At 56.1% G+C, this 17,027-nt stretch overlaps 8 protein-coding genes across 8 annotated transcripts; 2 read left to right on the top strand and 6 right to left on the bottom strand.

Annotated features, from left to right (window-relative positions):
• Window positions 1-59: 59 nt before the first annotated feature.
• On the bottom strand, window positions 60-1,743 carry PHYSODRAFT_551932 (hypothetical protein; the record flags this gene model as incomplete). The annotated part of the gene is made up of 3 exons (XM_009517190.1): window positions 60-572; window positions 650-988; window positions 1,066-1,743. The coding sequence occupies 3 exons, from the start codon at window positions 1,741-1,743 to the stop codon at window positions 132-134; spliced, it is 1,458 nt and encodes a 485-aa protein (XP_009515485.1). The 3' UTR covers window positions 60-131.
• A 1,027-nt stretch (window positions 1,744-2,770) lies between these two features.
• PHYSODRAFT_358427 (hypothetical protein) lies at window positions 2,771-4,437 on the top strand (the record flags this gene model as incomplete). Its single annotated transcript, XM_009517189.1, has 9 exons — window positions 2,771-2,950; window positions 3,030-3,179; window positions 3,253-3,379; window positions 3,416-3,501; window positions 3,567-3,690; window positions 3,751-3,857; window positions 3,946-4,002; window positions 4,083-4,184; window positions 4,259-4,437. 9 exons carry the CDS (start codon window positions 2,771-2,773, stop codon window positions 4,343-4,345), a joined length of 1,020 nt encoding a protein of 339 aa, XP_009515484.1. The 3' UTR covers window positions 4,346-4,437.
• A 35-nt stretch (window positions 4,438-4,472) lies between these two features.
• PHYSODRAFT_551925 (hypothetical protein) lies at window positions 4,473-6,594 on the bottom strand (the record flags this gene model as incomplete). The annotated part of the gene is made up of 7 exons (XM_009517188.1): window positions 4,473-4,922; window positions 4,987-5,082; window positions 5,166-5,234; window positions 5,325-5,480; window positions 5,553-5,935; window positions 6,031-6,143; window positions 6,224-6,594. The coding sequence occupies 7 exons, from the start codon at window positions 6,592-6,594 to the stop codon at window positions 4,575-4,577; spliced, it is 1,536 nt and encodes a 511-aa protein (XP_009515483.1). The 3' UTR covers window positions 4,473-4,574.
• Window positions 6,595-6,808: 214 nt separating this feature from the next.
• On the top strand, window positions 6,809-8,039 carry PHYSODRAFT_471978 (hypothetical protein; the record flags this gene model as incomplete). Its single annotated transcript, XM_009517187.1, has 3 exons — window positions 6,809-7,214; window positions 7,302-7,481; window positions 7,570-8,039. 3 exons carry the CDS (start codon window positions 6,809-6,811, stop codon window positions 8,037-8,039), a joined length of 1,056 nt encoding a protein of 351 aa, XP_009515482.1.
• A 17-nt stretch (window positions 8,040-8,056) lies between these two features.
• Window positions 8,057-10,184, bottom strand: PHYSODRAFT_474445 (hypothetical protein; the record flags this gene model as incomplete). Its single annotated transcript, XM_009517186.1, has 8 exons — window positions 8,057-8,095; window positions 8,178-8,232; window positions 8,308-8,414; window positions 8,487-9,089; window positions 9,163-9,425; window positions 9,491-9,587; window positions 9,674-9,967; window positions 10,053-10,184. The coding sequence occupies 8 exons, from the start codon at window positions 10,182-10,184 to the stop codon at window positions 8,057-8,059; spliced, it is 1,590 nt and encodes a 529-aa protein (XP_009515481.1).
• A 352-nt stretch (window positions 10,185-10,536) lies between these two features.
• PHYSODRAFT_473613 (hypothetical protein) lies at window positions 10,537-11,052 on the bottom strand (the record flags this gene model as incomplete). Its single annotated transcript, XM_009517185.1, has 2 exons — window positions 10,537-10,745; window positions 10,812-11,052. The coding sequence occupies 2 exons, from the start codon at window positions 11,050-11,052 to the stop codon at window positions 10,537-10,539; spliced, it is 450 nt and encodes a 149-aa protein (XP_009515480.1).
• Window positions 11,053-11,708: 656 nt separating this feature from the next.
• PHYSODRAFT_476945 (hypothetical protein) lies at window positions 11,709-12,692 on the bottom strand (the record flags this gene model as incomplete). Its single annotated transcript, XM_009517184.1, has 2 exons — window positions 11,709-12,248; window positions 12,387-12,692. 2 exons carry the CDS (start codon window positions 12,690-12,692, stop codon window positions 11,709-11,711), a joined length of 846 nt encoding a protein of 281 aa, XP_009515479.1.
• A 686-nt stretch (window positions 12,693-13,378) lies between these two features.
• On the bottom strand, window positions 13,379-16,899 carry PHYSODRAFT_468947 (hypothetical protein; the record flags this gene model as incomplete). The annotated part of the gene is made up of 3 exons (XM_009517183.1): window positions 13,379-13,539; window positions 13,631-13,885; window positions 13,983-16,899. 3 exons carry the CDS (start codon window positions 16,897-16,899, stop codon window positions 13,379-13,381), a joined length of 3,333 nt encoding a protein of 1,110 aa, XP_009515478.1.
• Between the last annotated feature and the right edge of the window lie 128 nt (window positions 16,900-17,027).

Below are 17,027 nucleotides of genomic sequence, written 5' to 3'. Positions count from 1 at the left end.
TGGTCAAACGGACCAAATTTTGGTCCACATGATGACTTCAACTACTTGTACTGCTTCATAAAGTTGATGCACGATATTACCACATATCTCGTAAAACTACGCAGTCGTTGAGCAGTAGCACAACCTGTGACTCAGCTAACGGGCTGGTTCACCGCTTGGTCCATAAGCGAGTTCTCGATGAGCTCCTGGCTGGCCGTGATGCTGTTGGCAGCAGCCCCCATCATAAACTTGGTCATAGCCCCCATCACCGGCGAGTCCTTTTCTGGCTGCTCTTGTCCGTGTTCGAGTGACACCAGCGAGCACATTTGGAGTAGGCAGCGCTCGCCAACAGATTGTGACGGGGGGACAGATGATCGCTTGGCCACGGCGTAGCATTGATGGCGATGCGTAAGGCCTGCAAACGGCTCGTCCACAACCTCCAGTGGAGTTTTAATCGAGATGAACACAACCACCACGCGGTCCTCCTCCACATAGCGGCGCAGGACTTGCTTCACTCGGAACATGGCGTGCGTTGATCCAACATACATCTCCTTCGCAAAATTCTCGACAATCGTGTCGGATTCGTCCAAGACCTGAAGCAAAGATAAAACACAGCGTAAGCGAACACGAAATATTCTGGTACAATCAAGTTCTAGAACGGGAACTGTACCTTGGCAGTCTTCTCATACACCTTGCCTCTGTGTTTGTCGGCGCCCTTGAAATGATCCCACACTGCCTTTGCTGTCGTGTCCAGATCGAAAGGTAGCACTTTGTTCGAGAAGACATCCAGATAAATACCATCATCTCCCTCGCGCACTTGAGTATCCTTGTACGTAACCTCCATCGAGTTAAGGCCGTTTGTGCAGAAGACAGCATCCATCTCACGGTATGCTCCTTCAAGAATTACGAGCATGTCTTCAAAATCACCGAGGTCTGAATGGTAATTCACCATGCGTCCTGCCGCGAAATCGGTCGTGTCAGGTGTCACTGTTCTAGCGCACTCCATAAGCTGTACAGCAAGTAACCAATGCAATGAGTCCACGTCAGCGACAGCCCAACAATGGTAAGTACAAGATGGCCATGTACCTGGTTCTTCGCACGTTTGAGTAGTAGCATCTGCATGCTCTTGGCAGCCTTCAGTTGGCTCTCCAGCACAAGTTTGAGGCGTGCATTTTCGATCTCCGCCTTCTCCCGACGTTTCCGCTGCTGCTGTGCCACAGGCTTCCACACCGATTGTTCTGCAACCGACGCGGGCACGAGCGCGCCATTTTGTCCCTGACTTGCGTCATTCTGCCCATCCTGTTTGATGAGCTTCGCGGACGTTCTGTGTTGCTGCAGACCCTCCAGCTCCGCCTCCAACTGGGCCACCTTCTCCCTCAGGTACGCCACCTCGATACGTCGCTCGTTCCTGGCGCGGTTCGAGTCGCCAGTCACCCAACTCTTGCGCAGGAGCTTCTTGGCCGTCGGACGGCGCGGCGCTCGCGCGCGCTTGGGCTGTTCGCGCTCCACTCGACGCGGCGACCCATCCTCATCCGTGGTCGTGTGGTGGTTCGACGCCGGGGACGATACAAACGCCGCGCTCTGAGGCGGCGAGGCCACGGACGACGAGGAACTGGGCGAGCCCTTGGTCGCCGCCGGGAAATTGACCGCCCACTCCATCTCCTGCTTGTTCAGCACTTCCGCGGGCTGCGTGGGCACTGGGACGGCGTTGTTTGTGCCCGCGAACTCGTCCACGAAGGACAGCGCGGCCTCAAAGGCCGCCATCTCGTCGTCCGCCAGGAACGCCATGCTGCAAGCTCCGTCGACGCTTTTCAACTGTGCAGCGCAGGTGCGATTTTCACCCAATTGTCTTGAAGCGAAGAGCGCGCATTGAACTTGAATTTGGTGTACGACACACCGCAGCATTTTTCCTGAAAAGGCATCAATAATGTTGCTGCAACAGGGAGGAACTGCTCGACATTGGAGGCAGATGAGAATCAAAGCAGGCAAAGAAAAATCGCTGATTCAATCCCAGGAGCCGTATAACCTTCACAGCGGCAAATTGCAGGACGTCGCAGATCTGGTGACTGCAGTGCCGAACAATTTGCTGCACAAGGTGTAGCCAGAGTCAGGCATGAACAACGCTGCTCTTATCTTCAAACGCGCTGCAGAGGATGGCGAGTTACGTAAAAGCTTCGCTGGCCAAGTAAATGGCGGGGTATTGTACTCGCCGTCGGTGTATTCTTACAATGATTTAGTGGTGCCACCATGACCGTGCATCGGGTTGCCGACTTTGCCTGTAAGCTGGTGCTGCTATTCGCAGGCTTATTCTAAGCGTGCTTTCCGGGAGTGTTGCCCGGAGCTGGTAACGCGAACTTCGGGCAGACTTGCTGTGTCTACGCGAAATGCTCGTAAAACTTTCCTGAATCTGTACGCCAACCACTCTCACTTCATTCCCTGTTCATTGATGCTTGCATGTTGTCACCAACAAGGCAAGTGCAGGCTAACGTACCGTCGGCGCCGCCGCGGAGGCAGCAGCAGCAGCGTGCAAGAGTAGCTTGTGAGTGAGGATCTGGTTAGAAGGAGATCGAGGAAGTTGCTGTGCTTGTGTTGCCGACAAGTTGTGCCCAAGTTGCTTGCTTGCAGTTGAAGCGCTTGGTCGGCGGGATCAACCAATCAGGGTCTTGATAGCACCATGTGGTTTTGCCACGCAAGCAAAAGTTCAGACAGAGCACACAACTCAAGCGGTGGTACATCAGCCGAGTCGGGGGCGTCGAGGTGTGTCCAGGGCACCCCCGCATTGGATCCAGCAATGACAGCAGCAGTCATGTTTGCGGGCGTGGACATCGGAGGCACGGGCGTCAAGGTGGGCGTCGTAACGTCTGAAGGCGTCGTGGTGGCTCGCGAGCAGGAGAATTACCACCCAGACAGGCACGAGCCGCAGGACGTCGTGGATCTGGCCGTCTCCGTGCTGCAAAAAGTGCTCAGGACGGTGCGTGCTCGTGCGGAGTTGTGGGTGTACTGTAGCAACAAGTATATTATCAGACTTCTCACTAGTCGTGCACCTGCAGACCCACTTGGGATTGGGAGACTTGGAGGCTGTTGGCGTGTGCTGCCCCGGTGTACTGGAGGCTGGCGGCGTCATCCACGCAGCCGCCAACTTTCCGTCCTGGTTGGATGTGCCGCTTCAGCAGTTGTTCACAGACACCCTGGGCAGACCGGTTGGTAGATCCTGTTGAATGTTTTATTTTGTGGAGCGGGGAGTGTGGACTAATGTCTTGCCTTGCTCTCTAGGTCACGGTGTGCAACGATGCGGACGCTGCTGTCCTGGCAGAGCAGTGGGTTGGCACAGCCAAAGGTGGCGTCAAGGACTTCATCATGCTCAGTATGGCACGGCTGCATGCGCTTATTGATGATGGTGGTGGATAGCTGACGTTTGGGTATTGGTGCTGTGCAGCCCTCGGTACCGGTGTGGGCTTCGGGGTCGTCGCGAATGGCAAGTTGGTGCGAGGAGGCAGCAATGCCATTGAAGGGGGGCACATGGTAAGGATATGAGAGGTGCCATTATAGTCGTTTCTGGCTGCTGAGTTGTGGTTCCTGGTGGATAGATCGTGGAAAGGAATGGCAGACCGTGTGGTTGTTCTCAGAGGGGCTGCCTTGAAGCATACAGCTCCGCTGGTGCGCTGATGGCGCAAGTTCAAGAACACTTACGTGCAGGTTCGTATTTTCACGGTATGTCCGCGTTTTCGAGGGCAGAGCTCATCTCATCACCTTTTTCGTTTTAACTCGTAGGAAGGGACTCGAGTCTCGCTAATTATTCTGAAGCGGATATCAATGTCGAGTTCGTGTTTAAGCATGCTGCAGAAGGCGACGAGCTTTGCAAGCATCTCATCGAAGAAGTACGTAGCTACCATAAACGCAAGGGATACTTGGCTCGTTGGTGAGCTACTTCAGCTGGCTAATCCCGTTTGGTGTCCAATGAATCAGGCTGCTGACTACTTGGGTTTCGCCTGCGTAACCTTCTGCCGAATGCTGGATCCTGAGGTATTTTTTGTCTTGAATTTGGGCCGAGCTTACACCTTCTACGCTACTAACAGGGATTACTTCCCTTTACCACTGTAAAGATTATTGTGCTATCTGGCGGAATTGCTGAGGCCGGTGAGACCTATATTGAGCAGATTCGCCGTGCCTACGCGAAGCACACGTGGACCAAGTTCCCCAACCCAGTACGTCCAGTGCATCTCTTTGTTGTGCCATTTGCTAAGCGTGTTTTGACACGCTCCCCTCTTAAACCACGTAGGTGCGCATTGAGAAGGCTAGTGCAGGATATGATTCCGGCATCATAGGTGCTGCCGCAGTATGCAAAAACCAACGCAAGGGGCGCTGAAGTTACACCAATAGTGTCGTCTTCAAGCAGATGAGCTGCAATTACCGAGCTTCAGTCAACCCCATGATAAATGAATGGACTCTCTGTTTTTATGTCGATTCATAGCTGAATGCAACAAACAAGGCATATTTTGAAAAGTTGTCTGTGTTATCAGCTCGTACAAGTGCATCGAGCCAACGGAGCAAGATGGTACACCTTCCTATCTGTCTGGCGGATAGCCGCCTGGAAGCTAGTCGCTGTCGCTGTCACTGATCACTGGGCTGGCACTGCCGTCGTTGTGCGGGACCGGGCTATCACTGCCGTCATTTTTTCCAGCGGTGGGGCTGCTCACCTTATCCGTCGAGCTCTCGGGTGGAGGTGTACTAGCCTTTGTTTCCTCGTCGTCTGAAGGAGGTGGCGTATGCTTGTCTCCCGCCCGTCGGCGTTTAAATTCACGCACGCTTTCATCGTCATCAAGCTGGTCGTCGTATATTCCTCCGCATTCAAACAAGATCTGAGTACGGCGCTCCGACTCGCCTTCAGAGTACTCTCGGCGGTGCACAACGGCGCCATGACGACGCTTCTCTTCGCCGCTCATCTGCAAAACGAATGAATCATGAGAACAATGAACTCTTAACGTTCCCACTCGACCATGCACATACCTTCGTCTTCCTAAGCTGAATGCGGTTCAGAACATCACTGTACGTGAATTGGTTCGACTCCGGGTCCAGCATGAATACCACGTGTTGTGACTCGCGCTGCAAAGCGTACATCACAAAACAAGACATGAGTGAGACAGCAGGCTCACAAACCAAGAAACACCAACGACTCGCCAACGTACGCTATCCAGAGACTCCACAGACATAAGATATTCTCGAAGGTACGAGAATTTTTCGCGGTCGTTGCTCTCCTGTAAAAGTAATGTACGTGTAATTTGTGAGAAAATGTGTCATCACCAAGCTCAGCCCCCCCCCCCCCACACACACACACACGATCGTACCTCATCTTCAGTGGACGCATTCGGCAATAGAATGGACCCTTGGATATGCTCGTTGCCAGCTTGAATCTTCTTGTTTACTCCGCACAGCAGAGCACGGTCCTCGCGGTTTGTAATTCCCTTGTTCTTGACATCTTCGGAGGGCAGAATATCGTACGACTGCATATCACACGTACCCAATTGCTTAGTACAGCTCAAAACAGAGCAAGTAACAGTGCATGCAGACCTTACCAGAATGGCGTACTTGTTGGCCGACAGATGCTGGTCGGGGAACACATCCCACACCTTGGCGATTTTTTTCTTCTTGTTGTGTGGGTGCACGAGCAGCTTGGGGTCGTTGATGTCGCGGAAAGAAGCTTCGGCACGGTCCTCCAACGTGACTGACACCACCTCGGCCAGTGCGTTTTCCGTGCCTTCGCGAAGCGCGCTCTGGATCTCGGCCTCGCTCTTGAACTTGTGCACCGAGTCGTACAGATCGTTGCCCATGTACTCCGTACGACGCAACCAGGAGACCGTCGGGCGCACCTTGGACCGGCCCTTGGTGTTGGCGTGGTCCTCCTTCATCATCAGCACCTGTTCGTCGCCAACCTCCAACGGTTCGGGTTCCGCCGGGGCTTCACAAGACGGAAAAACAACGACCGGAATGGCCACAATAATCAGCACACACGTTCCCCACCCCACTCAATCAACTCGTACTATGACGTCTTACCTTCGTACTTGGCTGGATCGATGAGGTCGATCGTCAGTCCGAGGTTGGGCTCCTCGTGGATCTCGTACGTGTAGTCCATCTCCAGCGTGTTGGGCTTGTACTTGATGAGTCTGCTCACACATACAACAGCCACCCACTCTGTCAGCCAGCCTGTAACTCTCTCTCTCTCCTATACAACTGCACTGGGTCGCACCGTTCCGGCTCGTGCGGGTACTTGACGAACTTGGTGTCGAACGGGATGTCCGGCAGCGTGTTGCGGAACTCGAGGTTGGCCAGAAACTCCGACTGCTTGCCCAGCAGTGCGCGTCTCTTGGCCTGCGCGTGGCTCTCCAGGATCATGCGCGTGTGGTCTCGACGCGCCTTGAGCTTGTCCTCCTTGTACTTGGCCACCTTCTTGCGCTCCAGCTCGTAGCGCGCGCGCTCCTCAGGCGTGGCGTTGGCGCCGGGGGGAGCGCGCCTCTTGTGCGTCTCCTCACGTTCCGCATCGCGGCTGCGCCCGTTGCTGTGGCCCGCTGAGGCCGCCGCCGCGCCGTTAGCCTCGGTCGCCGTCTTCACCTCCGCCATCGCTCCGAGTCCTTTTGCTGCCTCCCCCTGAGCAGGTAAAGTGGTGTTGAAAACACCAACTAGTAATGTACACTACACGAAAAGTACCTAAAATAGAGGTATCTATTTTGGGATCCGAGTTCGACACTTCAAGAGCCGCATAGCAGCCCACAAGGTCGCTCAACTAACTGCTACTAGCTCAGTCGGTCGCTAGCTTAGTCTGCCGCTGACGCCCATGAGACAGCTGCTGATTCTGGTGGCGCAGCACCCGCTCAAGGTCGGGTCCGTGCTGCTGCTGCTCAGCGTCTTCTACAGCTTCGCGCGCGTGCTGGCGCTACAGTACGTGGTGGGGGCATTGCAGGACGGTATCCTGCGCTACCCCAAGAATTTCCCGCATGCCTTCTTCCTGCCGCTGTTCCACGTCTCGCTGGCTGCGGCGGCCATCGCGGCACTATATCAGGACTACCGACACGGCCGCTTCTGGAGCTCCTCGACGTCGATGCAGCTCTGGAAGCACGTGCTGCCTCTTCCGCTCACACTGCACCCCGGCAAGTGGAGCAGGCTGATCGGCATTCCGTTGTACGCGTTCGCCATCGCAGTGATCGAAGCGGTGCTTGTGTTCAAGGACCCGATGATGGAGAGTGTGGCCAGGTCTCTGGTCAGAGGCTTCGTGCAACGAGCACCCGAGCAGGAGATCTACACGCCGCGCGGCGTCGGCGAGGAAGAAGACGGGTTATTCTTCAAGGATCGAGCGTACATGGCCTGGAGATTAATTACGAGGGGAGTGGCAGCTGAGCGATCCTCGACGAGTATGCTATCATACGTGCGATTACTTATTGAGGTCTTGCTAGCCGCTGGAGTGTGCGCAAGTTTCGCCCTCGCTCGATTCTTTCGCGAACCCCAGCATGGTAAGCGTGGCTGCAGTTGTTATCAACACCTTGGAGTCTGGGTTTTGTTGTTAAGGGTGTGTGCATTTATTTGATTGCACTACTGTAGATGGTGACGAATTGCGTGAAGCTGCTCGAAATAATGATATTCTAGGAGTAAAGCTGCTTCTAGCGCGAGGGATGGATCCGGATGCATGCTCGGGGGATGGCACGACTGCGCTCCATGTTTGTGCGCAGCAGGCGATTGACAGAGCCGCTCAGGTTCTCCTGGAGCATGGAGCAAACGCTAATGTAAGCGACCGACTTGGATTCACGCCTCTGCATTGGGCAGTTCAGATGCGCCGAGAGGAAGTGTCAAATGCAAGCCGCTTAGCAACTATACGAATTCTACTGCACCATGGCGCAAACCCTCGCATGCCTGACTCAAGCGGAACAACGCCACTGGTTATTGCATCACGAAAGGAAAACGAGGCATCGTTGGGAGTACTCAAGGAGTTCTTTCCTGAAAACGAAACTATTGGCGAGGTAGAAACCACCCAAGATATAGACGAAGGCAACGAACTTGGTACTTCCGCTTAATTCAGCATAATTACCACTCATCGACTACTAAACCCTGTCACATCCATCTCTATTACCTAGAAGCAGAAAGGTAAAAAAAATGTGTTGCGTTAGCTCACCAGTAGTGCATGTATGTCATCGGAGGAAACAGGCAAGTACCATCGACAAAATCCGCTCTAACTCGGCCTTAGAGGGATAGAGGGGAAGATCCAGTCTATCAAGCAATAAACATGTACAATTAGCAACCGGCCACCATACGCCCAGGTTAGATCGCACACTACACCCCCACCTATTCAAGCATGTGCTCGCGTGTGGAAGTACCGTGTACACGGTTGATATATCTTTGCCAATTTGGATTGTAAACAGCTGGATCTCGCCATCCATTCCGGTCAAACCCTGCATCATGAGCACAACGCAAGCAGTGTTAGACTCCAAGCAAATGGCAGCTCCTAGCGAATAAACAACTACCTTAAAACCCTCAACGGGAACGCCGCTGGAGCCGGTAACATACTGCAAGAGGCGCCCACGTTGCTCTTGCGTGAAAGCCTCTATAATTTCCCAAAACCAGCCAACCAATTCAAACTCGTGGGTACTCTGCTCAAAGAACCGGACGTCCGTGTGCTGTCTCCAGTCATTGACGTCAATCTGGGGTAATCCGGAAAGCAGCAGATCGAGCTCTTTGAAGTCCAATACGTGCAACACAGTATCGCTAATCACGCTTCGTAGCCCTTCCATAATACTCGAGATTTCACCACGAACGCTGTCGAACAAATAATACTGCGCAACTTTAGCAACGTAAAGGTGCTTGTTTCCATCGTGAAGGTTAACATCGGCACCGCTTGGAATGAGCTCGATACCTTCCACTGTAAAATTCAAACCCAAGGAGTTTGTGTTATCGTTTTCCAAAATCCAAATCATGCTCGAGTAAACCGTTTCATCAAGCAGATACAGGTCGGATAACTTGAGGGGTACCCCGAGAATGTGTTTCAGCAAGGGGATAGAAAGCCGCACGTTCAAAAGGAGGCCTTCAAGTAATGCTTTCCCCAACAGCTTTCCAAAGAAAACATACATCTGTGGACCACCATAGGAACACGATTCCGTTAGATGCGATGCCGAGTGTCAAGGTACCAATGTCAAACATTACCTGCAGCTGCTTGGAGCTTTTCCCTGGAGTCGTTCGTGTGATCCAGTATCCTTGATGTGCAGAAGAGCTTGTCAGACTAAATAGCCCAGGAGCATCGGCAAAAAGCTGACTGCAAACAAGATGCAGCCATTCTCGCAAAATTCCACCGCCATCAACGCCCGCTTCGTCCATGAAGTCAACTCGAAGTCGACGATGCAGGGTTCCACTTGGAGCAGACATAAAGAGAGTCATCGACTGCTTCAGCACCCTGTCCCGATGAATACCTGGTCAGCATCAACATGGCAATTTTAGTCTACGTCACCCTGAAAAACACAGTAATGTGTCTTACGTATGGTGTGGTAACCATCCACAATCGATGAAGACAGCTTGAGTGAATACTGGTAGAACCACTGTGCTTTTTCAGAGAAAGCCAAGCCTGACACGCGCTACACATTCACAAGAGCACATCAAATATTAGTCCATGCAAGATACAGAAGCTGGCCAAGCTAGCAGAAAATGCCAAGCTACTCACTACGATAGCTTTGGAGTATTGTCGTGAAGAAGTTGAGAACTCCTCGGCCAGACGCCAGCGCACAGTTCGACTTCCACAGTGCGAGTCATCTCGGACGAACGCGGTGCCAGGCGTGAGCCATGAGAGTTGCTGCTGGCCGCTACTATCTGAAAAGATTACGGAAGACACGGACATCCTCGACGATCCAGGAACTGGAGGAGGGTGTAGTTTTTGCCATTCCTGGAAATCACGGTCTCTGATAATTGTGCCGCGTAATGCTTCTCTTTCCTGGAGAGCTTCCAGGGGGATATTTACCTGCAAGTCGAACGACAACACACTTAGTCGTTGAATTACGGGTAAAATGCCATCGTATCATACGTATAGCTGGAGAGATACTTACCCAGCGGACATGGGCTCCCCCGATGCACCGCTTCCACTGATGCCGTTCACGTGCAACCAACTGCCGGTCAGTCAAATCTCCACCAGGAAAGGCGTTTAGCCCTCGAATCCAGGCCGCGCGGGGAGAAGACATCAAAAGGTAATTGGAGTTCGAGCGTGTGCTAGCCTCCGCGTGGGGAGCAACGATTACCGACGCATTCGCGTCTTCTTGTCGGCTTCTAGCAATTTTGGCGTCTGCGCATACAATCCAAGCAAATACAGACCAGAGACGCATTAGCGAGAGGGCCACACTGTTCGTGCTGAACTCCATCCAACCAACCTTCTGCCGAAGTTCCACACAGCACGCAGGTTGTCTGCGAAAACTCGTTTGTGTGGAAGCAGATCTCACACCTCCACCCTGCATTTCTGCAACATCCACAGCACCGGAACAAATGTAAGTCTTCCGTCCAACTCTCCAGTGAAACATCTTGACATCTGATACCACATCAGACCCGCAGCAAGACGTACGATCGCTCAATGAAAGCTCGGTGGCGTGATCGGCGATTCGAGCTCGTGCAGCACTCCACGCAGGCTTTCCACGTCAGGCAAACGGTAACTAGCAACAGTCCGACGCCGATGCCGACGCCAATTATCACAGTCTTGGAGCTGCTCCTGCCCTCCGAGCTGTCCTCGTCGTCGTTGTCGTGGCTTCCGTCTGCGCAGCAAACAGCACCGCGAACTTCAGTACCTGCCTACACCTGCCCGAGAGATCGTTCTGTACACCGCGTACAATGGTAGTCGTAGTCGCCGCTCACGTTGGAGTACGTGCCGTTCAGAATGGGCATGAGACCCCGCAAGCCAAAGTCCTGCGCTTCTCCCTGCCGCTGCAGCTCCGTATCTGAGTCCGCCGCGGCCGCAACACTGAATGCGCCGCACAGCAGCCCTGCGACTACCGCAAGCGGCAGGAAGGTCCGACCTCGCGTCCTCGCTGCGACTGGCGTTTCGCGTAGTCGGCAGCGCATCTCGGCTGCCTGCGCTCCGCGGGTCGAGCGGAGTTGTCCGCTAGTGGCCACTGGCGCATGGGCCCAGCGCATGGACAGCTCCAGGTGTTCGCTATTAATACCCTCGCGTAATGTCAGTCGGTCGAGGTCGAGGTCCGCGATTTCGGCCAATCGCAGAAACGTCATCAGAGGTCCTGACATACAAAAACCAAGGCAAGAAGCGATTTGCGAACTTATCAAACCATGGGAATCGCGTTGGACACTCTCTCCGTCTTGCAACAGCACACGCGACGGTCTGCAGCTCACAACTGCCGCAATCCCGACATTTACAACATGGGCAGAATCATATGTATATTACGCTGCGCTCTTGGGCACGATGGTGCCCAGCGAGGCACTGTGGGTCGCTGCTATCAGAGCGCAGCGCACCTCTTGCGTTATAATCTGTGGAGCCCGTCGCCCTTGGTCGTCGGGATGTTGCCGCCTCCCTTGCGGCGGCCCTGCAACGACCGATGGCGCGCCGGTCTCGAATACACACTCACTTTCACACACACAGATTGGGAGCCCCAGCTTCGCCGTGAATTCGATCTCCACGCGCGACTGGCATCCGCACTCCTTCCTCTCCCTGAGGCCTCTCCTTCCGTCGGAGAGACCATGATGCGTTGGGGAGGGAGAGCAGCCTAGTAAGCCTGGCAGAACTTGCGCAAGCAACCCGTGGTGGAGAGCACCCGGTCGGAGCGCACAGCGTCGATGAACGTCTGCAGGCGTGCTCGGCGCGCGTTCAGCACGTGGTCCGTTAGCTCGGGCTGCACGAACAGCACCGCGCCGCTCGACAGGTGCGGCACCTTGACGCTGCGCCACTCCTTCTTGGTCTTGACCTCCCTCTTCAGCTCGCGCTCGAGCTGCTTGAACTCGTCGAACGAAGTGGTCACGTCCCACATGATCACGGGGTTCAAGTGCTTCTCCTGAGTAGCCGACTGGGCACCGCAGTCCACGCGCACGACGTAGATATCGCGCGGCTTGCGCTGGCCGGGTACGGCCTGCATAAACGCCTTGCCCACACGGATGTTGGCCTCGCCCAGGTTCATATCCACGCGGCGGCGCATATCGCCGGGCACGACGTTGACCAGCAAGCGGTTCCTGTTCAGGTGCACCAGCACACGACGCCGAGCAGCCGGGGCCTGGAGCTCCTTTCTCTTGGAGGCGGCCGCATCGTCTGTCTTGCCGACATGGGTGGACCTTGACGAGATAGTCGTGCCATCAACGCAGAGCAGCGGGAGTGTCGGAGTCGCCGCCGCCTTCTTTTGCGGCTGCGGCGCGTACGGGTAGCTTCGGACGGGGGCTGTGTCGGGCACGACGGCGTTCATGGATAACATGGCGAGCCCCATGAACGTGTAGAAGCTGATGAGCGCGAACGCGGCGGTCTCTGCCAGCAGGGCCAGCACGAACGAGAGGATGTTCCACGCCAGCACGCAGGCGACGTAGGTGGCGAGCAACAGCGAGGCGGCCGAGCTCAGGGTCACGTCAAGGTGCAGCAGCGAGTCGTAGGCGCTCGTGAGCACGGCCACGCGGACGCCCGGCAGGTTGAGTACGATGGTGGGCTTGGCGTTGTCGGAGCTCACGGCCCGCGCGCGCGGCTTCATGGCGTCCGTGTCGGGCTGCATGGCGGCCTCGAAAGTCTTCGCAATGGTGCGGAGGAGTCGTACGTTCAGCCCCCGCAGCGGAGCCTGAACGTCGGAGCGTGGGAAAGCGTGGCAGTCACAGCAGGCGGCTTGGAATTCTGCTGGCGCTTGCGATTCGTCTCGGGCGGCGTGTAGCAGCACGGCCCGCGCCTCGCAATGATGCTTCCGCTCTGTTGATGGCTCTCCTGCGCGCTGGCCTGTCTTTTGCGGATTGGTGGGGTGCATTGCACAGGTCATGCTGATGATGTTGATGAGGAGCAGTGAACTGGCTTCAAGTTCAACACGCGCCGCTTCGGGTCCCAAGCGGAGACCGACGCTTTTTGTCTTGTCTTGCTGCCGGACACGAGGCCACCGGCGCTAAAGAGGAAGAAGGAGGAAATGGTCTCTCTATTCGAGCGGGCAGCAGTCGGCAGCTCCAGATGCTCGTCGCCATCGCAGCTCAATCGGGGCGGAACTGATTAGGCCAATCGCACGCGGAACTCGCAGGCTAGCGTAACGCAGCGTGGCTGGTGGATTCTCCATCCCCCACACATGTTGCCTCAAAGCCTGCTGCTGTTGCTCAAAAGCAAACTCTTGAGCCAGCCTCCCTCAAAGCTAGAGGAAGATTGGAGATGCCATTCACATGAAACATTTGCATTTTTGGCTGCTACAGTACTTGCTTGGCCTCCTTATTTGAGTCGCTGCGCCGCAGCCTCCAGGAGCTGGTCGGTGAAGTTCATGTCGGCCGTGCGGACCGTGAGGTCCACGAAGCCGCCACTGCGGACCTTCACGTGGATCAATCCTACGTGCTCCGAGTTCACCAGACGGCACGCTGCAATCGCCTCGTTGGCTGGAGTAAACAAAAAGCGGGACAGAAGGCATGACGTTAGAGCTGTGTCACGCAGAGCAGGCACCAATGGCATCAATAGCATGGTACGTACTGGCTGGGATGGCCTCAACGGTGTGGACATTGAACTGGTGCATGCGACCCATGAAGTCCTCGAGCGTGCGGATACCGCTCGGGTTGACTTTGGTCTTCTTCTCGCACGGGCAAGTGCCCCAGCGTCCACCAAAGTCCTGCGTGGTGATCTGCCACGGCTCCAGCTGCCGTCCGTTGTACTGGAAAACGCTCGTGTTGCTGCTGCTACCGCCCAGCATATCCAAACCGGTGGCGCTCCTGCCAAGCTCGACCGCAGCTGCGCATGCAAACACAACAACAAAACAAAACACAGCGAAGCAACGATCAGTGCACAAGCCATTGAGTTCATCATGACAGCTTTTGCACGAGCTTACCGTTCATGCTGGAGCCGAGTCCCGACATGTCGAACGGGTCCAAAGATGCAGAGGGTGCTGGTGAGCTCGCCTCGAGGGCAGGCGGCGATGCAAGCGGCGAGCCCATGCCAAACGGATCCGCATTCATCATCGGCTGCTGCTGTGGAGGTGCCTGCTGCTGCTGGAACATTCCTGTATTCTGTGGCGCTGCAGGGGCATCGAACGAGATATCGAGGAGGTCCATTTCAACCTTCGGCTGCTGTGGCTGCTGCGGTGGCAGCGCTTGCTCCACAGGAGCTTGGGCCTGCTGCGGTGGCTGTTGCGGCTGCGGCTGCTCGTTACGACCCGATGTACGTCTCGACGAAGAGCGGCCGGAACGACGGCTCGAGTTGAGGGTCGAGCGAGTGCTGGATCCTACACGACGAGCACCAGGCATCGGTGCCGGAGCACCAGGGATGCCACCAAAGATCGCGGAAGCAAGCATCTGTCTCTCGTCAACGCCACCGGTGGCCTCGTCCTCACTTGAGGGCTCGCCATTGTCGTAGTTATTGTTGTTGGGAGCACCGTACTCTTGCTGAGGTGGCTGCTGAGGAGGAGGCTGGGAACCATATCCTCCCTGGGCACCATAAGCAGGCTGAGCACCGTAGCCGCCACTCTGACCACCGTACGCACCTTGGCCACCCATGTTGCCCTGGTTGTAAGGGTCCGACGGATACCCACCAGGACCACCAGGACCACCAGCTCCAGGGGCCCCAGGCGGGGCATTGTCGGGCGTGTTGAGACCTGTGGGGCCCCACACGTTCTTGACAACTCCACGCTTGCCAGCACCAAAACCACCGGTAGGGTCCGGACCACCGGAGCTTCCCATTCCGAGCATGCCACCAGGCCCAGCAGGTGCACCGCCCCACTTGTTGACTCCGAAGGCGCCCTGCTGATCGGCAGGGGGAAGTTTGGTCGGGTAAGGGATTTCAGGCTTCTTGTACGCCTCGAAGTTCAGGCGGTTCGAGTCACCACCGTTACGGCGGTGGCCATAGCGCTCCTCTTCATCGTCCGAGTCCTCAGGCGGGTCGTAGAGCGGTGCGCCCTGCGCAGCCGCCTTCTCCACGAAACTCGTAAGGAACGAGAGGTTGGGGTCCACCTCAATGTCTTCGCAGCTCGCGTCTTCCGGGAACACCTCGTTCATGAGAGCAAAGTTCTTGGTAAGCGCCAGGTACTCAAAGCAGCGCTGCTGCAGATCCGTGCTACGGCTGGTCTTGTACTTGTCCATCATAGCATCGGCCACATCAATAGTGTGACCCATCTGAGCCGTGATCTTCGTCACAGCCGAGAGCACGTAACCACGCGTGGTGTCTTCCTGGTCGAAGGGGCGGTCGACAAGCTCCACGAGACGCTCACAGATCTCCTCGAGTTCCATGGCATCCGAGAGGTAGCCGTACTCGCCAAGAACCCAGGCCATAGTGCAAACCAGAATGTCAGGAAGCACGGGGCGCTCCAGAAGCTCCAGGTACGTGTCCACGGCATCACGGCGCAGTTCCATGTCCTGGTCTTCGTCTTCACCGCTTCCTTCTGCGATCAGACGCAGCAAGTTGTGTGCCACCTCAGGACGCACGAGGTCTCCGCCCAGCTCGAACACGTTAGTCATCGTCTGAATGTACCAAGCGTTGCTCGGTGCGTAACGCTCAGCGCACTGCGTGATACGCGAGACAAGCTCAGTACGGAGGAAAACGTCCGAGGCTTCACGGAGGAACTGGGTGAGCTTGTCGGAAATGAACTCGACGTTCACAGGGTTGGTCATGCGATACAGCAGGTCCAGCGTCTTGCGCTTGAGGGTCTCATCCGGGTCTTCAAGGCAGTCAATCACCGCCATTTGGTGCGCCGCAGCGTAGCGCGGGTGGTCCTTCACGATAGCGGCAAGTCCCGTAACACCCAGGTACTTCAGGTTGTGGTTGTCGCTCGATATGAAGCGCGAAATGCTAGCAGCCGCCGCGTCGAGCAGCGTGCTGTTCGGGTAAATGGTCGTCACAGTCTGCACGCACTCGTAAATGATAGCGTAGCCCACGTTGATCCCAGTGTCAGCACGGCGCATGACATCGTGCAGCACCTCGTACATGCCCTCACTAGTCTGCTGGTCCGCCTGACCGAGCAGAGCCAGGATCTTCAGCAAACGGATCTGGATCCACGGCGCCGGAATGCGGTGGTAGTCGAACTCGCGCGGCAGCCGGTGCTCCGTGATCTGCTTGAGAATGCTCACGAAGCTAGGCACCAGGTCTTTGTAGTCCGTGGGGGTGGCTTCCGCCAAGTCGTGCAGGATGCAGAGCGTGGCTCCCATGACGCTAGGGTCGCGGTCGCACAGCGTGCGGCGCAGAGCATCTCCCGCCTCGCTGACCGAGTCCGGGTTGAGCTGGTGGAAGCGGTGGATAGCCATCACCGCCTTCTTGCGCACGAGCTCGGCGTCGTGGCGCAGCAGGTCGAGGATCATGGGCTGCACGGCCGGCACCATCTCCACCGTCACGAGCTTGCAGACCGCCATGAGCGCCGCGCAGACCTCGAGGTGGTTGGAGCTCTGCAGGTCTCGCTGCAGCTGGTTGATGATCATGAAGCGGAACTCGTGCGTCGGGGACAGGCACAGACTGCACGTGAGGTAGCCCACGCGCTTCTGCATGAGGTTGGTGCTGGCCGTCATCTCCACGGCCTTGATGTAGCCGAAGGACGCGTCGTGGCCCAGCATCTCCACGTACATGAGGCGGATGAGGAACTCGCGCTTGCGCTTGTTGACGAGGCTGCTGGACGTGCTGGACGTGGCCGTCACCTCGCTCAGCTTGCGCTTGAGCTGCGCCACCTCATGGATGATGATGCGGTCCTCCTCCTGCTTCGACTTGCTCTCGCCGATCGACTTGACCAGCTCGAAGAACTCCTTGGACAGGTGTCCGCCCGACATGCTGCTGCCTCGTCGTGCGCGGGGAGGGGGTGACGTGGGCGATCTCGGATTGAGGGCGACACTGCAGTGTGGTTGTACGATAGCTATCGGACCAGTACTTGAGGTAATACCGGTACATTTTGTGGATA

The sequence above is a fragment of the Phytophthora sojae genome (genome assembly GCF_000149755.1).
Source record: "Phytophthora sojae unplaced genomic scaffold PHYSOscaffold_1, whole genome shotgun sequence".
Lineage (NCBI taxonomy): Eukaryota > Oomycota > Peronosporomycetes > Peronosporales > Peronosporaceae > Phytophthora > Phytophthora sojae.
Note: the sequence above shows the minus strand (reverse complement) of the source record. Positions and strands in the feature narration are given on the sequence as shown.